This window comes from Pseudophryne corroboree, chromosome 2 (assembly GCF_028390025.1).
Source record: "Pseudophryne corroboree isolate aPseCor3 chromosome 2, aPseCor3.hap2, whole genome shotgun sequence".
Classification (NCBI taxonomy): Eukaryota; Metazoa; Chordata; class Amphibia; order Anura; family Myobatrachidae; genus Pseudophryne; species Pseudophryne corroboree.
In genome coordinates, this window is record NC_086445.1 from 50,703,405 (window position 1) to 50,720,633 (window position 17,229).

General features: G+C 49.9%; 1 protein-coding gene across 6 annotated transcripts in view; it reads left to right on the forward strand.

Moving 5' to 3' along the window:
- Positions 1-17,229, forward strand: part of MYO7A (myosin VIIA) — a 310,031-nt gene that overhangs the window by 268,017 nt on the left and 24,785 nt on the right. For 5 of the 6 annotated variants that reach the window (XM_063951274.1, XM_063951272.1, XM_063951273.1 and 2 more), the window contains one exon: positions 3,669-3,824. The exons of the other annotated variant lie outside the window; for it this stretch is intronic. In XM_063951274.1, the coding sequence (XP_063807344.1) occupies positions 3,669-3,824 (156 nt within the window). The remainder of the gene's footprint in view (positions 1-3,668; positions 3,825-17,229) is intronic. 6 annotated transcript variants of the gene reach the window in all.

A 17,229-nucleotide genomic window follows, 5' to 3' on the forward strand; every position in this document is an offset into this window, starting at 1 on the left:
CGGGGCAGAGGAAGGGGAAAAAGACTGCAGCAGACAGCCTCTTCCCACGAACAGAAGCCCTCCCCCGCTTCTGCCAAGTCCTCAGCATGACGCTGGGGCCTTACAAGCGGACTCAGGCAAGACGGTGGAGGCCCGTCTCAAGAATTTCAGCGCGCAGTGGGCTCACTCGCAAGTGGACCCCTGGATCCTGCAGGTAGTATCTCAGGGGTACAAATTGGAATTCGAGACGTCTCCCCCTCGCCGGTTCCTGAAGTCTGCTTTACCAACGTCTCCCCCCGACAGGGAGGCGGTATTGGAAGCCATTCACAAGCTGTATTCCCAGCAAGTGATAATCAAGGTACCCCTCCTACAACAGGAAAAGGGGTATTATTCCACGCTGTTTGTGGTACCGAAGCCGGACGGCTCGGTGAGACCCATTTTAAATCTGAAATCCTTGAACACTTACATAAAAAGGTTCAAGTTCAAGATGGAGTCACTCAGAGCAGTGATAGCGAACCTGGAAGAAGGGGACTATATGGTGTCTCTGGACATCAACGATGCTTACCTCCATGTCCCAATTTGCCCTTCTCACCAAGGGTACCTCAGGTTTGTGGTACAGAACTGTCACTATCAGTTTCAGACGCTGCCGTTTGGATTGTCCACGGCACCCCGGGTCCTTACCAAGGTAATGGCCGAAATGATGATTCTTCTTCGAAGAAAAGGCGTCTTAATTATCCCTTACTTGGACGATCTCCTGATAAGGGCAAGGTCCAAAGAACAGTTAGAGGTCGGAGTAGCACTATCTCAAGTAGTACTACGACAGCACGGATGGATTCTAAATATTCCAAAATCGCAGCTGATTCCGACGACACGTCTGCTGTTCCTAGGAATGATTCTGGACACAGTACAGAAAAAGGTGTTTCTCCCGGAAGAGAAAGCCAGGGAGTTATCCGACCTAGTCAGGAACCTCCTAAGACCAGACCAAGTGTCAGTACATCAATGCACAAGGGTCCTGGGAAAGATGGTGGTTTCTTACGAAGCGATTCCATTCGGCAGATTCCACGCAAGAACTTTTCAGTGGGATCTGCTGGACAAATGGTCCGGATCGCATCTTCAAATGCATCAGCGGATAACCCTGTCTCCAAGGACAAGGGTGTCTCTCCTGTGGTGGTTACAGAGTGCTCATCTCCTGGAGGGCCGCAGATTCGGCATTCAGGATTGGGTCCTGGTGACCACGGATGCCAGCCTGAGGGGCTGGGGAGCAGTCACACAGGGAAGAAATTTCCAGGGCTTGTGGTCAAGCATGGAAACGTCACTTCACATAAATATCCTGGAACTCAGGGCCATTTACAATGCCCTAAGTCAGGCAAGACCTCTGCTTCAGGGTCAGCCGGTGTTGATCCAGTCGGACAACATCACGGCAGTCGCCCACGTAAACAGACAGGGCGGCACAAGAAGCAGGAGGGCAATGACGGAAGTGGCAAGGATTCTTCGCTGGGCGGAAAATCATGTGATAGCACTGTCAGCAGTGTTCATTCCGGGAGTGGACAACTGGGAAGCAGACTTCCTCAGCAGACACGATCTTCACCCGGGGGAGTGGGGACTTCACCCAGAAGTCTTCCACATGATTGTGAACCGTTGGGAAAAACCAAAGGTGGACATGATGGCGTCCCGCCTCAACAAAAAACTGGACAGATATTGCGCCAGGTCAAGGGACCCTCAGGCAATAGCTGTGGACGCTCTGGTAACACCGTGGGTGTACCAGTCAGTGTATGTGTTCCCTCCTCTTCCTCTCATACCAAAAGTACTGAGAATCATAAGAAGGAGAGGAGTAAAGACTATACTCGTGGCTCCGGATTGGCCAAGAAGGACTTGGTACCCGGAAATTCAAGAGATGCTCACGGAAGACCCGTGGCCTCTACCTCCAAGAAAGGACCTGCTCCAGCAGGGACCATGTCTGTTCCAAGACTTACCGCGGCTGCGTTTGACGGCATGGCGGTTGAACGCCGGATCCTGAAGGAAAAAGGCATTCCGGATGAAGTCATCCCTACCCTGATCAAAGCCAGGAAGGATGTAACCGTACAACATTATCACCGTATTTGGCGTAAATATGTTGCGTGGTGCGAGGCCAGGAAGGCCCCTACAGAGGAATTTCAACTGGGTCGTTTCCTGCATTTCCTGCAAACAGGACTGTCTATGGGCCTCAAATTGGGGTCCATTAAGGTTCAAATTTCGGCCCTGTCAATATTCTTCCAAAAAGAACTGGCTTCTGTTCCTGAAGTTCAGACGTTTGTCAAGGGAGTACTGCATATACAGCCTCCTTTTGTGCCTCCAGTGGCACCTTGGGATCTCAATGTAGTTTTGGGATTCCTAAAATCACATTGGTTTGAACCACTCACCACTGTGGACTTAAAATATCTCACATGGAAAGTGGTAATGCTGTTAGCCCTGGCTTCAGCCAGGCGTGTCTCAGAATTGGCGGCTTTATCCTATAAAAGCCCTTACCTGATTTTTCATACGGACAGGGCAGAATTGAGGACTCGTCCTCAATTTCTCCCTAAGGTGGTTTCAGCTTTTCACTTAAACCAGCCTATTGTAGTGCCTGCGGCTACTAGGGACTTGGAGGATTCCAAGTTGCTGGACGTAGTCAGGGCCCTGAAAATATATGTTTCCAGGACGGCTGGAGTCAGAAAATCTGATTTGCTGTTTATCCTGTATGCACCCAACAAGCTGGGTGCTCCTGCTTCTAAGCAGACGATTGCTCGTTGGATTTGTAGTACAATTCAGCTTGCACATTCTGTGGCAGGCCTGCCACAGCCAAAATCTGTAAAAGCCCATTCCACACGGAAAGTGGGCTCATCTTGGGCGGCTGCCCGAGGGGTCTCGGCTTTACAACTTTGCCGAGCAGCTACTTGGTCAGGGGCAAACACGTTTGCAAAATTCTACAAATTTGATACCCTGGCTGAGGAGGACCTGGAGTTCTCTCATTCGGTGCTGCAGAGTCATCCGCACTCTCCCGCCCGTTTGGGAGCTTTGGTATAATCCCCATGGTCCTTTCGGAGTCCCCAGCATCCACTAGGACGTTAGAGAAAATAAGAATTTAGTTACCGATAATTCTATTTCTCATAGTCCGTAGTGGATGCTGAGCGCCCATCCCAAGTGCGGATTGTCTGCAATACTTGTACATAGTTATTGTTACAAAAATCGGGTTATTGTTGTTGTGAGCCATCTTTTCAGAGGCTCCTTCTGTTATCATGCTGTTAACTGGGTTCAGATCACAAGTTGTACGGTGTGATTGGTGTGGCTGGTATGAGTATTACCCGGGATTCAAAATTCTTCCTTATTGTGTACGCTCGTCCGGGCACAGTATCCTAACTGAGGCTTGGAGGAGGGTCATAGGGGGAGGAGCCAGTGCACACCAGATAGTCCTAAAGCTTTTTACTTTGTGCCCAGTCTCCTGCGGAGCCGCTATTCCCATGGTCCTTTCGGAGTCCCCAGCATCCACTACGGACTATGAGAAATAGAATTATCGGTAAGTAAATTCTTATTTTTTTGATAACTTGCAAAAAAAAAAAAGGCTTGTTTATACTTCCTGACAGCTGGCAGCCATGTATGAGCGAGTGACTCCTATCTCTCCCTGTTTGTGTTTTTGGACAAGGTGTAAGGGTCTGTCACATTGATGTTTTTAGGTACAGCGAAGAGAAGGGCTGGGAACTCCTCTGGTTGACCACCGGCCTCTTCCCACCCAGCAACCTCCTCCTGCCTCATGTGCAGCGATTTATCCAGACCCGCAAGCAGCACGTCCTGGCGGCGGATTGTATGCACCGGCTGCAGCGGGCTCTCCGGTAAGTGCGTCTCATCTCTCCTTACCGCTGTAATAGTCTGTCAGAGGAAACTTGGGCTGTTTCTAAAGTCCACACACTGATTATAATGCGGCATCATTTCTTTGATACGCTCATACTAATCATATACTCAGATGCTGCGGTTTCCGGGTTCAGTATAATTTGTCAACATTCATAATGTATCCACGAAAATGTGGACATGATTAGATGTCGACATTCCTGGTGGTCTGGCAGTGACTTACCTGGTTCGGTGGGTCTGGCGGCTCCACTGGTGTTACTGTGGCGGTTCATGGTGGTCTGGCAATGACTTACATGGTTCGGTGGGTCTGGTGGCTCCACTGGTGTTACTGTGGCGGTTCCTGGTGGTCTGGCAGTGACTTACATGGTTCGGTGGGTCTGGTGGCTCCACTGGTGTTACTGTGGTGGTTCCTGGTGGTCTGGCAATGACTTACCTGGTTCGGTGGGTCTGGTGGCTCCACTGGTGTTACTGTGGTGGTTCCTGGTGGTCTGGCAGTGACTTACCTGGTTTGGTGGGTCTGGTGGCTCCACTGGTGTTACTGTGGTGGTTCCTGGTGGTCTGGCAGTGACTTACCTGGTTTGGTGGGTCTGGTGGCTCCACTGGTGTTACTGTGGTGGTTCCTGGTGGTCTGGCAGTGACTTACCTGGTTTGGTGGGTCTGGTGGCTCCACTGGTGTTACTGTGGTGGTTCCTGGTGGTCTGGCAGTGACTTACCTGGTTCGGTGGGACTGGCGGCTCCACTGGTGTTCCTGTGGCGGTTCCAGCAGTGAGTATTGCTAACCCTCCCTCAGCCTAACCCTAACCCTCCTCCCCTTAGTGCCCGACCCTGACCCTCCGCTGCCGCAGCCTACCCCTGAACCTCTGGTCTGTGCAGAACGCTGACAATTCACCTGTCGCTATTGTGAACATATTGACATTCAGCAGATGCAGACATGTTTTATGACGACATTTCAACAATACAGTACAAGGGGGATGTTGTGATTCCTCACAAGTCTTTAGAGCTAATCTTAGAATAGAATATGACCAAGAATAGCGAAGTCCCACATAGGAATAAATTCCTTGGTTTATTTAACTTGGTGGTGCGCCCTGAGCCACTGGTAAGTACAGTATATTGGCCCTCATTCCGAGTTGTTCGCTCGCAAGGCGATTTTAGCAGAGTTACACACGCTAAGCCGCCGCCTACTGGGAGTGAATCTTAGCTTCTTAAAATTGCGAACGATGTATTCGCAATATTGCGATTACAAACTACTTAGCAGTTTCAGAGTAGCTTCAACCTTACTCGGCATCTGCGATCAGTTCAGTGCTTGACGTTCCTGGTTTGACGTCACAAACACACCCAGCGTTCGCCCAGACACTCCTCCGTTTCTCCAGCCACTCCCGCGTTTTTTCCGGAAACGGTAGCGTTTTTATCCACACGCCCATAAAACGCTGTGTTTCCGCCCAGTAACACCCATTTCCTGTCAATCACACTACGATCGCCGGAGCGAAGAAAAAGCCGTGAGTAAAAATACTATCTTCATAGCAAAATTACTTGGCGCAGTCGCAGTGCGAACATTGCGCATGCGTACTAAGCAGAAAAACGCTGCGATGCGAAGAAAAATACCGAGCGAACGACTCGGAATGAGGGCCATTGTTAGACAAAGAAAGAAAAAGAAGGCTCTTGTGTGGGCGCACTCTTAACATCTACAAAAATGTCATGAAATCAAAAACAGATAAAACAGCAATTTTATTGTTGTAAACTACAAATGGGTTAATATCCACCCAACAGAAAAAGAAATCAAGATCAAAAATAACGACATAGGTTAAAAAACAACAAATGTTCTGGTCTGTGTATTTATAGAATAAGTTGAAAAAGATGTAGACACATTCAGTACTGCATCTGTTTCACCTCGACCAGTACAGAAAAATCTGTATTGATAAGACCATCATAGGTCAAAAGAGTATATAAAGACCATCATTGGTCAAGGAAACACCTAGGATAACCTCAGCACCAATTTTTTTGGGGGGGGTTCCCGTATATAAAGATCGATCAGTACATATTCGTCCCATTTTTAATTGACAACAATAAAATTGCGCACTGGCAGGGAGCTATCCATCTCTCTCCTCGGTCACAGAGGCTGCGCGTGACGGCACGCGTTGCGCGTTGCGCCCCCAAAACGGCGGCCCAACGCCGGCTGTCAATCAGGCAGAGGCGATCGCTGGGCTGAGATGCCGATCGCATCTCTGGCATGCGCCGGCGCACTGCGGCATCGGCGCATGCGCAGTTCAGACCTGATCGCCCACTGTGCGAAAACACACAGCAGCGATCAGGTCTGAATTAACCCCTTAGTCTAACGACATTTCAACAATTTCACCATCATAATTGTCGATGTTGTAAATATGACTGTATCCCGTAGTTCTACTCTTTCCCTAACTATGCAGCATTCCATGTACAGATGGAGCCATAGACGCTCCCATACAAAGTGAATGGGGGGCGTACGCGTCTACGACGCACGTGCGTCCCGTTAGTTTCCAGCGGGGCGCACCTAGTCGCAGTCAATTAGCGTGGCTCCATTTGTAGGCAGCTGGAATGTTTCTGACCATTGACATTAGTTATGAATGATATATTAATTTAATAAAAAATCAATTATCAACAAGTAAACAGAGTATAATTTCATTTTTTAAGGGTTTAAACTCAAGACTAGGGGACATTTACTAAGCAGTGATAAGAGCTGAGAAGTGAGCCAGTGGAGAAATTTCCCCATCATCCAATCAGCAGCTCTGTATCATTTTATAGTATGCAAATTATAGATGTTACTTCAGTGCTGATTGGTTGCCATGGGCAACTTCTCCACTGGCTCACTTCTCCGCTCTTATCACTGCTTAGTAAATGTACCCCTAAGTGACATCTCCCTTCTAATCTTCACTTATTCGTAAACAGTGTGGCCATAGGTATACCTATGTAACTCCACAATTGTTCCAAGTAACACTGAGTAGTAGAAATAAATGTCACAGGTCCATAATAAATACTGCATGCAGGTGTGTGACAGGGAACCATTACTGTTGCTGGAGGGTTAAGGGGGGTACACACGGAGAGATCCGTGTTTAAAATCTAAGCAATCTGACTAGATTGCTTAGATTTTAAGCACGGATCTGCCGTGTGTATGCCCCCCAGCGATAGCGATGCGCTGGGCTATCGCCGGTGCTAGATTGAGCCTGCATGCAGGCTCAATCTAACGGGTCGCTCACTTCAGCGCTGTGTGAAGTGAGCGGCTGTGCTGAGCGGGGGGAGAGATGTGTGCTGAGCGGTCTGTGTTAAGATCGCTCAGCACACATCTCTCCCGTCAGTGCACCGCTGTGCGATGCTTTTGTACTTCTGCGATGGGGCAGTGACTGACATGTGGGGCGGACTAGCCCTGTGCTGGGCGTCCCCCCGCATGTCAGTGTGCCTGATCGTAGCTGTACTAAATTTAGCACAGCTACGATCAACTCTGAATCACCCCCTATGTGCACTGCAGGTGGGGCAGATGTAACATGTGCAGAGAGAGTTAGATTTGGGTGGGGTGTGTTCAAACTGAAATCTAAATTGCAGTGTAAAAATAAAGTATCAGTATTTACCCTGCACAGAAACAATATAACCCACCCAAATCTAACTCTCTCTGCACATGTTACATCTGCCTCACCTGCACTGCACGTGGGGGGTAATTCAGACCTTATTGCTCGCTAGCGTTCTTAGCAGCGCTGCGACCAGGTCAGAACTGCGCATGCGTATTCACCGCAATGCGCAGGCGCGTCGCACGGGTACAAAGAGGATCGCCGCTCAGCGATGGGTTTGTGCGAAGAATCCATTCGCACGGGCGATCGCAAGGAGATTGACAGGAAGAAGGCGTTTGTGGGTGGTAACTGACTGTTTTCTGGGAGTGGTTGGAAAAACACAGGCGTGTCCAGGCGTTTGCAGGGCGGGTTCCTTACGTCAATTCCGGCCCCGGACAGGCTGATGTGATCGCATTGGCTGAGTGAGTCCTGGGCTGCGCAGATACTGCACAAGATCTGTTTGTACAGCTCTGCTACACATGCGTTTGCACACTTGAAAAGCGAAAATACACTCCCCTATGGGCGGCGACTATCTGTTCGCAGCAGTGCAAAAAAAACCCTAGCGAGCGATCAGGTCTGAATTAGGACCCATGGTTTTTCCCATTAGAGAACAAAATTTGCTGCTGCGATCAGATCTGAATTAGGCCCACAGAGAGGAGTAGAGCTAGAAAACTCTAATCCAGTTGCCACTAGACTGGGGCTACTTACATGCTGTGCAGGCTATCCTAAAGGGGGGTACTCACCAGGCAATATTCTAAGCAATCTGACTGCTGCTAGATTGGCCTGCATGCAGGCCAATCTAGCGGGTCGCTCACTTCACCCGCTGGGTGAAGTGAGCGCCCCCCCCCCCCCCGTCTCCCCCCGCACGCTCAGCACAGATCGCGCTGTGCTGAGCGGCGGGAGAGATGTGTGCTGAGCGGTTCGCTCAGCACACATCTCTCCTGCATCGGCCTGTCTATATGGGCCTTAACAGACTAATCTGATTTTTTTTTTTAAAAGATGGATATGGTTGGCCCCAGAAGCAGGCCTTTGAAATAGGAGATACAAATCCTTGAATGGCTGCAAGTAGAGGGGAGGTTCTAAGGGATTCATTGAATAGAGACTATTCAGTGACTAGGGACTATTAACATTTCTTATATGGCTAAAACCCAAGAGCATGTAGAGGGTGTGAAGTAAGGTATCAGGAACATACCACATGCGAAGCAGACATGTTGAAGAGCATGATAATTCCCACCATACATAAAACAAAGGGAGTACACCCACTCTAGTAGAGTAGGGCATACCCCAGTCAGTAGCGGATCTTGCCACGGGCAAGCAGGACTTTTGCCCGGGGCGCCGTCTTCCGGAGGGCGCCGGCGCCATCCGGAGGGCGCCGCACCATGGCAAGATCCGCTACTGCTGTGCCCCCCGCTGCCCGCTGTGTCCCCCTGGTTCCCCGCTGTGAAGGGAACTAGACGCTACGCGTCTAGTTTTCCTTCGTGGAGAGGACCTTTGCTGTGCGGTGCGCGATGACGTCATCGCGCACCACACAGCATTGTGGGACTGACAGACGCTAGGGGTCATAATTGACCTCTAGTGTCTGTCTATGGCAGATCCGAGGAGAGGAGCGGCGACGGCGGAGGTCTGCAGCGGTCGGGAGCGGGGATAGTAAGTATTCTTTATTTATTTATTTTTTCATTATCAGCGGCGATACTCTACTGTACAGCGCTACTAACTGACCACGCCCCCTGTGTGAAGCCACGCCCCTATTCCCCGCCCAGGCCGCCAAAAGGGCAAGAACCGGCCCTGACCCCAGTGATGACTCCTGACCATGTGACCTTGTTCTTTGCTATTTAAAGATTAAGGTTACAAGGGTTGATTGGGAGACCACCTGTTGTGTACCCCTACAGTCAATCCAAGTTTGAATTGACCTACTTTTTTTGGGTAGATCTTGCGTTGGGTCTCTGAGTGCTGGGTCCAGGACTGATAGGCTCATCGACGTGTTTAGAGCAGAAGCACTGGACTGAAAATCCATTATACCACTATGAATGAGTGGGTGACTCTTGTTTGGAAGTGGGCCCCTGGTGTAGCGAGGAAAGAGCATTGCATAGTGCACCTGCACCACCTAAGGGAGAGCGAGACCCAACATCCTTTATAACCACATACTGTAAATAGGTATTTCCATCTTGCATGGCAGTAAGAAAGAGGGGCATATGCTACATCTCCTGTATGGGCTCTCTGCATATTTCCTCCAGCTACTGACAGCGCTTGGATACTAAGCGTAAAGCTGAACTTGGGCGATTCTGCTACATCAGCCTCAAATTTATTGAAAATTCTTAAGAATGTTTGTTCCAAACTGGGTGCTGTTGGCTTTGGGTGTACTAGATTGGGATGTGCGGAATTTCCATACCAGTCTCTGGGATGGCTGTTTCAGGAGCTCCCATGTTATTATCCAGCCTGAGCCAAGTAATACCCCCTAATCTCCTGCACAAATTAGAGGCAGAACCAGCGTTCAGTTGGAAATGAGGGTCGTCATTGAGGCACGAGGCTGTCTGCACAGAGCCAGAGTGTTCCAACACCTGGAAGTGCCTCGGTTATGAGTAATGCTTACCGATCCACATGCATTCCCACACCAAGGGCCTAAGTCACCGTCACACATGTTGCATCATTTTTCCAGTGTCTGACTTGGGCGTGTAGGGACCACCGGGGGAATGCAGTTGTAGTGGCCCATGTTTAGGCATACCTCCCAACATGACCCTCTCCAGGAGGGACACAATGCTCTGCTTCTGGACTTGTCTCTTAATATATGATTGCAGGCACCTGTGTTGAACAGGTTAATGGATAAGAAAGGTGTTTCAGCACAGGTGATGGCAATCATAAATTAAGAGGGAAGTCCAGGAGCAGAGCATTCTGTCCCTCCTGGAGAGGTTCATGTTGGGAGGTATGGTTTAGGGGTGTGGCCAGTCTCTAGAGGGGGTGTGCCCAGCCACCACATTGGTTTGCCTAACCATTTTGCAAGTGTTGGATCCCCAGATAAATATATACAGTAAATACTGTAGTGCATGCATGATAATGTACTAGATTAGTAACAGCACAGTCTGGAACCTGATCCCTAGAGGACTGGGTGGGCCCCCAGGCAGTAGGGCCCACCGGTGGTTTCCCCTGTACCCCTGTGGGCCAGTTCAACCCTGTCCTTTTCCGTGCTGGGAAATAAAAGCACATATCTGTCTGTATACAGAGCCAGCCACATCTACATGACCGCACCGCGCCACACCCATCCGCTGGTGAGGTCGCCTGTCGGCACAACAGCATGCATTTAGACCTGTCCAATCCTTGGTACAAGAGATCCGTCTGAAAACTGAGGAATAGTCCCCAAATATGTCTATACGCCCACGGCTCGCTTACTCTATGGGCTCCGTTGCCCCTTAATCAAACCCACAGCCACGGGTGGAGATTCCGCTGAGATCCATAATAGCTCTGAGGTGCATACGCATGCGCAGTTTGGTTAGTATCACACCATCCATCCGCAGACGGACTAGGCACAGTTCAGAACCAGGCCCCAAATTAGCTGTCTACCGGTGTAACTGTGTAACAGCAGATGGGATACGGTCATTAGGTCGACAGTCATTAGGTCGACCACTATTGGTTGACATGCATTAGGTCGACATGGTCAATAGACCGACATGGAAAAGGTCGACATGAGTTTTTCACATTTTCTCTGACGTCCTAAGTGGATGCTGGGGACTCCGTAAGGACCATGGGGAATAGCGGCTCCGCAGGAGACAGGGCACAAAAGTAAAAGCTTTAGGATCAGGTGGTGTGCACTGGCTCCTCCCCCTATGACCCTACTCCAAGCCTCAGTTAGGTTTTTGTGCCCGGCCGAGAAGGGTGCAATCTAGGTGGCTCTCCTAAAGAGCTGCTTAGAGTAAAAGTTTTGTTAGGTTTTTTATTTTCAGTGAGTCCTGCTGGCAACAGGCTCACTGCAACGAGGGACTTAGGGGAGAAGAAGTGAACTCACCTGCGTGCAGGATGGATTGGCTTCTTAGGCTACTGGACACTAGCTCCAGAGGGACGATCACAGGTACAGCCTGGATGGGTCACCGGAGCCGCGCCGCCGACCCCCTTGCAGATGCCGAAGAGAGAAGAGGTCCAGAAACCGGCGGCTGAAGACTTCTCAGTCTTCATGAGGTAGCGCACAGCACTGCAGCTGTGCGCCATTGCTCTCAGCACACTTCACACCAACGGTCACTGAGGGTGCAGGGCGCTGGGGGGGGCGCCCTGGGCAGCAATGAAAGTACCTATGCTGGCTAAAAATACATCACATATAGCCTCTGGGGCTATATGGATGTGTTTAACCCCTGCCAGGTTGTCAGAAAAACGGGAGAAGAAGCCCGCCGAAAAGGGGGCGGGGCCTATTCTCCTCAGCACACAGCGCCATTTTCCTACACAGCTCCGCTGCTAGGAAGGCTCCCAGGCTCTCCCCTGCACTGCACTACAGAAACAGGGTTAAAACAGAGAGGGGGGGGCATTTTATGTGGCGATATTATTATATATTAAGATGCTATAAGGGAAAACACTTATATAAGGTTGTCCCTGTATAATTATAGCGTTTTGGTGTGTGCTGGCAAACTCTCCCTCTGTCTCCCCAAAGGGCTAGTGGGGTCCTGTCCTCTATCAGAGCATTCCCTGTGTGTGTGCTGTGTGTCGGTACGTGTGTGTCGACATGTATGAGGACGATGTTGGTGAGGAGGCGGAGCAATTGCCTGTAATGGTGATGTCACTCTCTAGGGAGTCGACACCGGAATGGATGGCTTATTTAGGGAATTACGTGATAATGTCAACACGCTGCAAGGTCGGTTGACGACATGAGACGGCCGGCAAACCAATTAGTACCTGTCCAGGCATCTCAAACACCGTCAGGGGCTTTAAAACGCTCATTACCTCAGTCGGTCGACACAGACACAGACACGGACACTGACTCCAGTGTCGACGGTGAAGAAACAAACGTATTTTCCATTAGGGCCACACGTTACATGTTAAGGGCAATGAAGGAGGTGTTACATATTTCTGATACTACAAGTACCACAAAAAAGGGTATTATGTGGGGTGTGAAAAAACTACCTGTAGTTTTTCCTGAATCAGATAAATTAAATGAAGTGTGTGATGATGTGTGGGTTTCCCCCGATAGAAAATTATTGGCGTTATACCCTTTCCCGCCAGAAGTTAGGGCGCGTTGGGAAACACCCCCTAGGGTGGATAAGGCGCTCACACGCTTATCAAAACAAGTGGCGTTACCGTCTCCAGATACGGCCGCCCTCAAGGAGCCAGCTGATAGGAGGCTGGAAAATATCCTAAAAAGTATATACACACATACTGGTGTTATACTGCGACCAGCGATCGCCTCAGCCTGGATGTGCAGCGCTGGGGTGGCTTGGTCGGATTCCCTGACTGAAAATATTGATACCCTTGACAGGGACAGTATTTTATTGACTATAGAGCATTTAAAGGATGCATTTCTATATATGCGAGATGCACAGAGGGATATTTGCACTCTGGCATCAAGAGTAAGTGCGATGTCCATGTCTGCCAGAAGATGTTTATGGACACGACAGTGGTCAGGTGATGCAGATTCCAAACGGCACATGGAAGTATTGCCGTATAAAGGGGAGGAGTTATTTGGGGTCGGTCCATCGGACCTGGTGGCCACGGCAACAGCTGGAAAATCCACCTTTTTTACCCCAAGTCACATCTCAGCAGAAAAAGACACCGTCTTTTCAGCCTCAGTCCTTTCGTCCCCATAAGGGCAAGCGGGCAAAGGCCAGTCATATCTGCCCAGGGGTAGAGGAAAGGGAAGAAGACTGCAGCAGGCAGCCCCTTCCCAGGAACAGAAGCCCTCCACCGCTTCTGCCAAGTCCTCAGCATGACGCTGGGGCCGTACAAGCGGACTCAGGTGCGGTGGGGGGTCGTCTCAAGAGTTTCAGCACGCAGTGGGCTCACTCGCAAGTGGACCCCTGGATCCTACAAGTAGTATCCCAGGGGTACAGATTGGAAATTCGAGACGTCTCCCCCTCGCAGGTTCCTGAAGTCTGCTTTACCAACGTCTCCCTCCGACAGGGAGGCAGTATTGGAAAAAATTCACAAGCTGTATTCCCAGCAGGTGATAATCAAAGTACCCCTCCTACAACAAGGAAAGGGGTATTATTCCACACTATTTGTGGTACTGAAGCCAGACGGCTCGTTGAGACCTATTCTAAATCTGAAATCTTTGAACACTTACATACAAAGGTTCAAATCAAGATGGAGTCACTCAGAGCAGTGATAGCGAACCAGGAAGAAGGGGACTATATGGTGTCCCTGGACATCAAGGATGCTTACCTCCATGTCCCAATTTGCCCTTCTCACCAAGGGTACCTCAGGTTCGTGGTACAGAACTGTCACTGTCAGTTTCAGACGCTGCCGTTTGGATTGTCCACGGCACCCCGGGTCTTTACCAAGGTAATGGCCGAAATGATGATTCTTCTTCAAAGAAAAGGCATCTTAATTATCCCTTACTTGGACGATCTCCTGATAAGGGCAAGGTCCAGAGAACAGTTGGAGGTCGGAGTAGCACTATCTCAAGTAGTTCTACGACAGCACTGGTGGATTCTAAATATTCCAAAATCGCAGCTGATTCCGACGACACGTCTGCTGTTCCTAGGGATGATTCTGGACACAGTCCAGAAAAAGGTGTTTCTCCCGGAGGAGAAAGCCAGGGAGTTATCCAAGCTAGTCAGAAACCTCCTAAAACCAGGCCAAGTGTCAGTGCATCAATGCACAAGAATCCTGGGAAAAATGGTGGCTTCTTACGAAGCGATTCCATTCGGCAGATTTCACGCAAGAAATTTTCAGTGGGATCTGCTGGACGAATGGTCCGGATCGCATCTTCAGATGCATCAGCGGATAATCCTGTCTCCAAGGACAAGGGTGTCTCTTCTGTGGTGGCTGCAGAGTGCTCATCTACTAGAGGGCAGCAGATTCGGCATTCAGGACTGGGTCCTGGTGACCACGGATGCCAGCCTGAGAGGCTGGGGAGCAGTCACACAGGGAAGAAATTTCCAAGGAGTGTGGTCAAGTCTGGAGACTTCTCTCCACATAAATATACTGGAGCTAAGGGCAATTTACAATGCTCTGAGCCTAGGAAGACATCTGCTTCAAAGTCAACCGGTGCTGATCCAGTCGGACAACATCACGGCAGTCTCCCACGTAAACAGACAGGGCGGCACAAGAAGCAGGAGGGAAATGGCAGCAAGGATTCTTCGCGGGGCGAAAAATCATGTGATAACACTGTCAGCGGTGTTCATTCCGGGAGTGGACAACTGGGAAGCAGACTTCCTCAGCAGGCACGACCTCCACCCGGGAGAGTGGGGAATTCATCTGGAAGTCTTCCACATGATTGTGAACCGTTGGGAAAGACCAAAGGTGGACATGATGGCGTCCCGTCTGAACAAAAAACTGGACAGGTATTGCGCCAGGTCAAGAGAACCTCAGGCAATAGCTGGGACGCTCTGGTAACACCGTGGGTGTACCAGTCGGTGTATGTGTTCCCTCCTCTGCCTCTCATACCCAAGGTACTGAGAATTATAAGACGGAGAGGAGTAAGAACTATACTCGTGGCTCCGGATTGGCCAAGAAGGACGTGGTACCCGGAACTTCAAGAGATACTAAGAAGGGACTTGCTTCAGCAAGGATCATGTCTGTTCCAAGACTTACCGCGGCTGCGTTTGACGGCATGGCGGTTGAACGCCGGATCCTAAGGGAAAAAGGCATTCCGGAAGAGGTCATCCCTACCCTGGTCAGAGCCAGGAAGGAGGTGACCGCACAACATTATCACCGCATTTGGCGAAAATATGTTGCATGGTGTGAGGCCAAGAAGGCCCCCACGGAGGAATTTCAACTCGGTCGATTCCTGCATTTCCTACAAACAGGAGTGTCTATGGGCCTCAAATTGGGGTCCATTAAGGTTCAAATTTCGGCCCTGTCGATTTTCTTCCAGAAAGAATTGGCTTCAGTTCCTTAAGTCCAGAAGTTTGTCAAGGGAGTACTGCATATACAACCCCCTTTTGTGCCTCCAGTGGCACTGTGGGATCTCAACGTAGTTCTGGGATTCCTCAAATCACATTGGTTTAAACCGCTCAAATCTGTGGATTTGAAATATCTCACATGGAAAGTGACCATGCTGTTGGCCCTGGCCTCGGCCAGGCGAGTGTCAGAATTGGCGGCTTTGTCTCACAAAAGCCCATATCTGATTGTCCATTCGGACAGGGCAGAGCTGCGGACTCGTCCCCAGTTTCTCCCTAAGGTGGTGTCAGCGTTTCAACTGAACCAGCTTATTGTGGTACCTGCGGCTACTAGGGACTTGGAGGACTCCAAGTTGCTAGATGTTGTCAGGGCCCTGAAAATATAGGTTTCCAGGACGGCTGGAGTCAGGAAAACTGACTTGCTGTTATCCTGTATGCACCCAACAAACTGGGTGCTCTTGCTTCTAAGCAGACGATTGCTAGTTGGATGTGTAGTACAATTCACCTTGCACATTCTGTGGCAGGCCTGCCACAGCCAAAATATGTAAATGCCCATTCCACAAGGAAGGTGGGCTCATCTTGGGCGGCTGCCCGAGGGGTCTCGGCTTTACAACTTTGCCGAGCTGCTACTTGGTCAGGGGCAAACACGTTTGCAAAATTCTACAAATTTGATACCCTGGCTGAGGAGGACCTGGAGTTCTCTCATTCGGTGCTGCAGAGTCATCCGCACTCTCCCGCCCGTTTGGGAGCTTTGGTATAATCCCCATGGTCCTTACGGAGTCCCCAGCATCCACTTAGGACGTCAGAGAAAATAAGAATTTACTTACCGATAATTCTATTTCTCGTAGTCCGTAGTGGATGCTGGGCGCCCATCCCAAGTGCGGATTGTCTGCAATACTTGTACATAGTTATTGTTACAAAAATCGGGTTATTATTGTTGTGAGCCATCTTTTCAGAGGCTCCGCTGTTATCATGCTGTTAACTGGGTTCAGATCACAGGTTGTACAGTGTGATTGGTGTGGCTGGTATGAGTCTTACCCGGGATTCAAAATCCTTCCTTATTGTGTACGCTCGTCCGGGCACAGTATCCTAACTGAGGCTTGGAGGAGGGTCATAGGGGGAGGAGCCAGTGCACACCACCTGATCCTAAAGCTTTTACTTTTGTGCCCTGTCTCCTGCGGAGCCGCTATTCCCCATGGTCCTTACGGAGTCCCCAACATCCACTACGGACTACGAGAAATAGAATTATCGGTAAGTAAATTCTTATTTTTTTCATTTTTTGAACTTTTTCATACTTTACGATCCACGTGGACTACGATTGGGAACGGTAACCTGACTGCCACCGATCTGATGTTATAAACCTGCCTGGTCAAAATGACACAGCCACGTATGTGGTATGTGCGCTGCGTGTGGGATCTCATAGCAATGTCCGATTTTTCCCATTTGTGATACCAAATAATGACCACTAGATAAGAAATAGTTTATTGGCCTTTTCTCTAACGTCCTAAGTGGATGCTGGGGACTCCGTAAGGACCAAGGGGGGGGGATAGCGGCTCCGCAGGAGACTGGGCACATCTAAAGAAAGCTTTAGGACTAACTGGTGTGCACTGGCTCCTCCCCCTATGACCCTCCTCCAAGCCTCAGTTAGATTTCTGTGCCCGACGAGAAGGTTGCACACTAGGGGCTCTCCTGAGCTTCTTCGTGAAAGTTTTAGTTTAGGTTTGTTATTTTCAGTGAGACCTGCTGGCAACAGGCTCACTGCATCGAGGGACTAAGGGGAG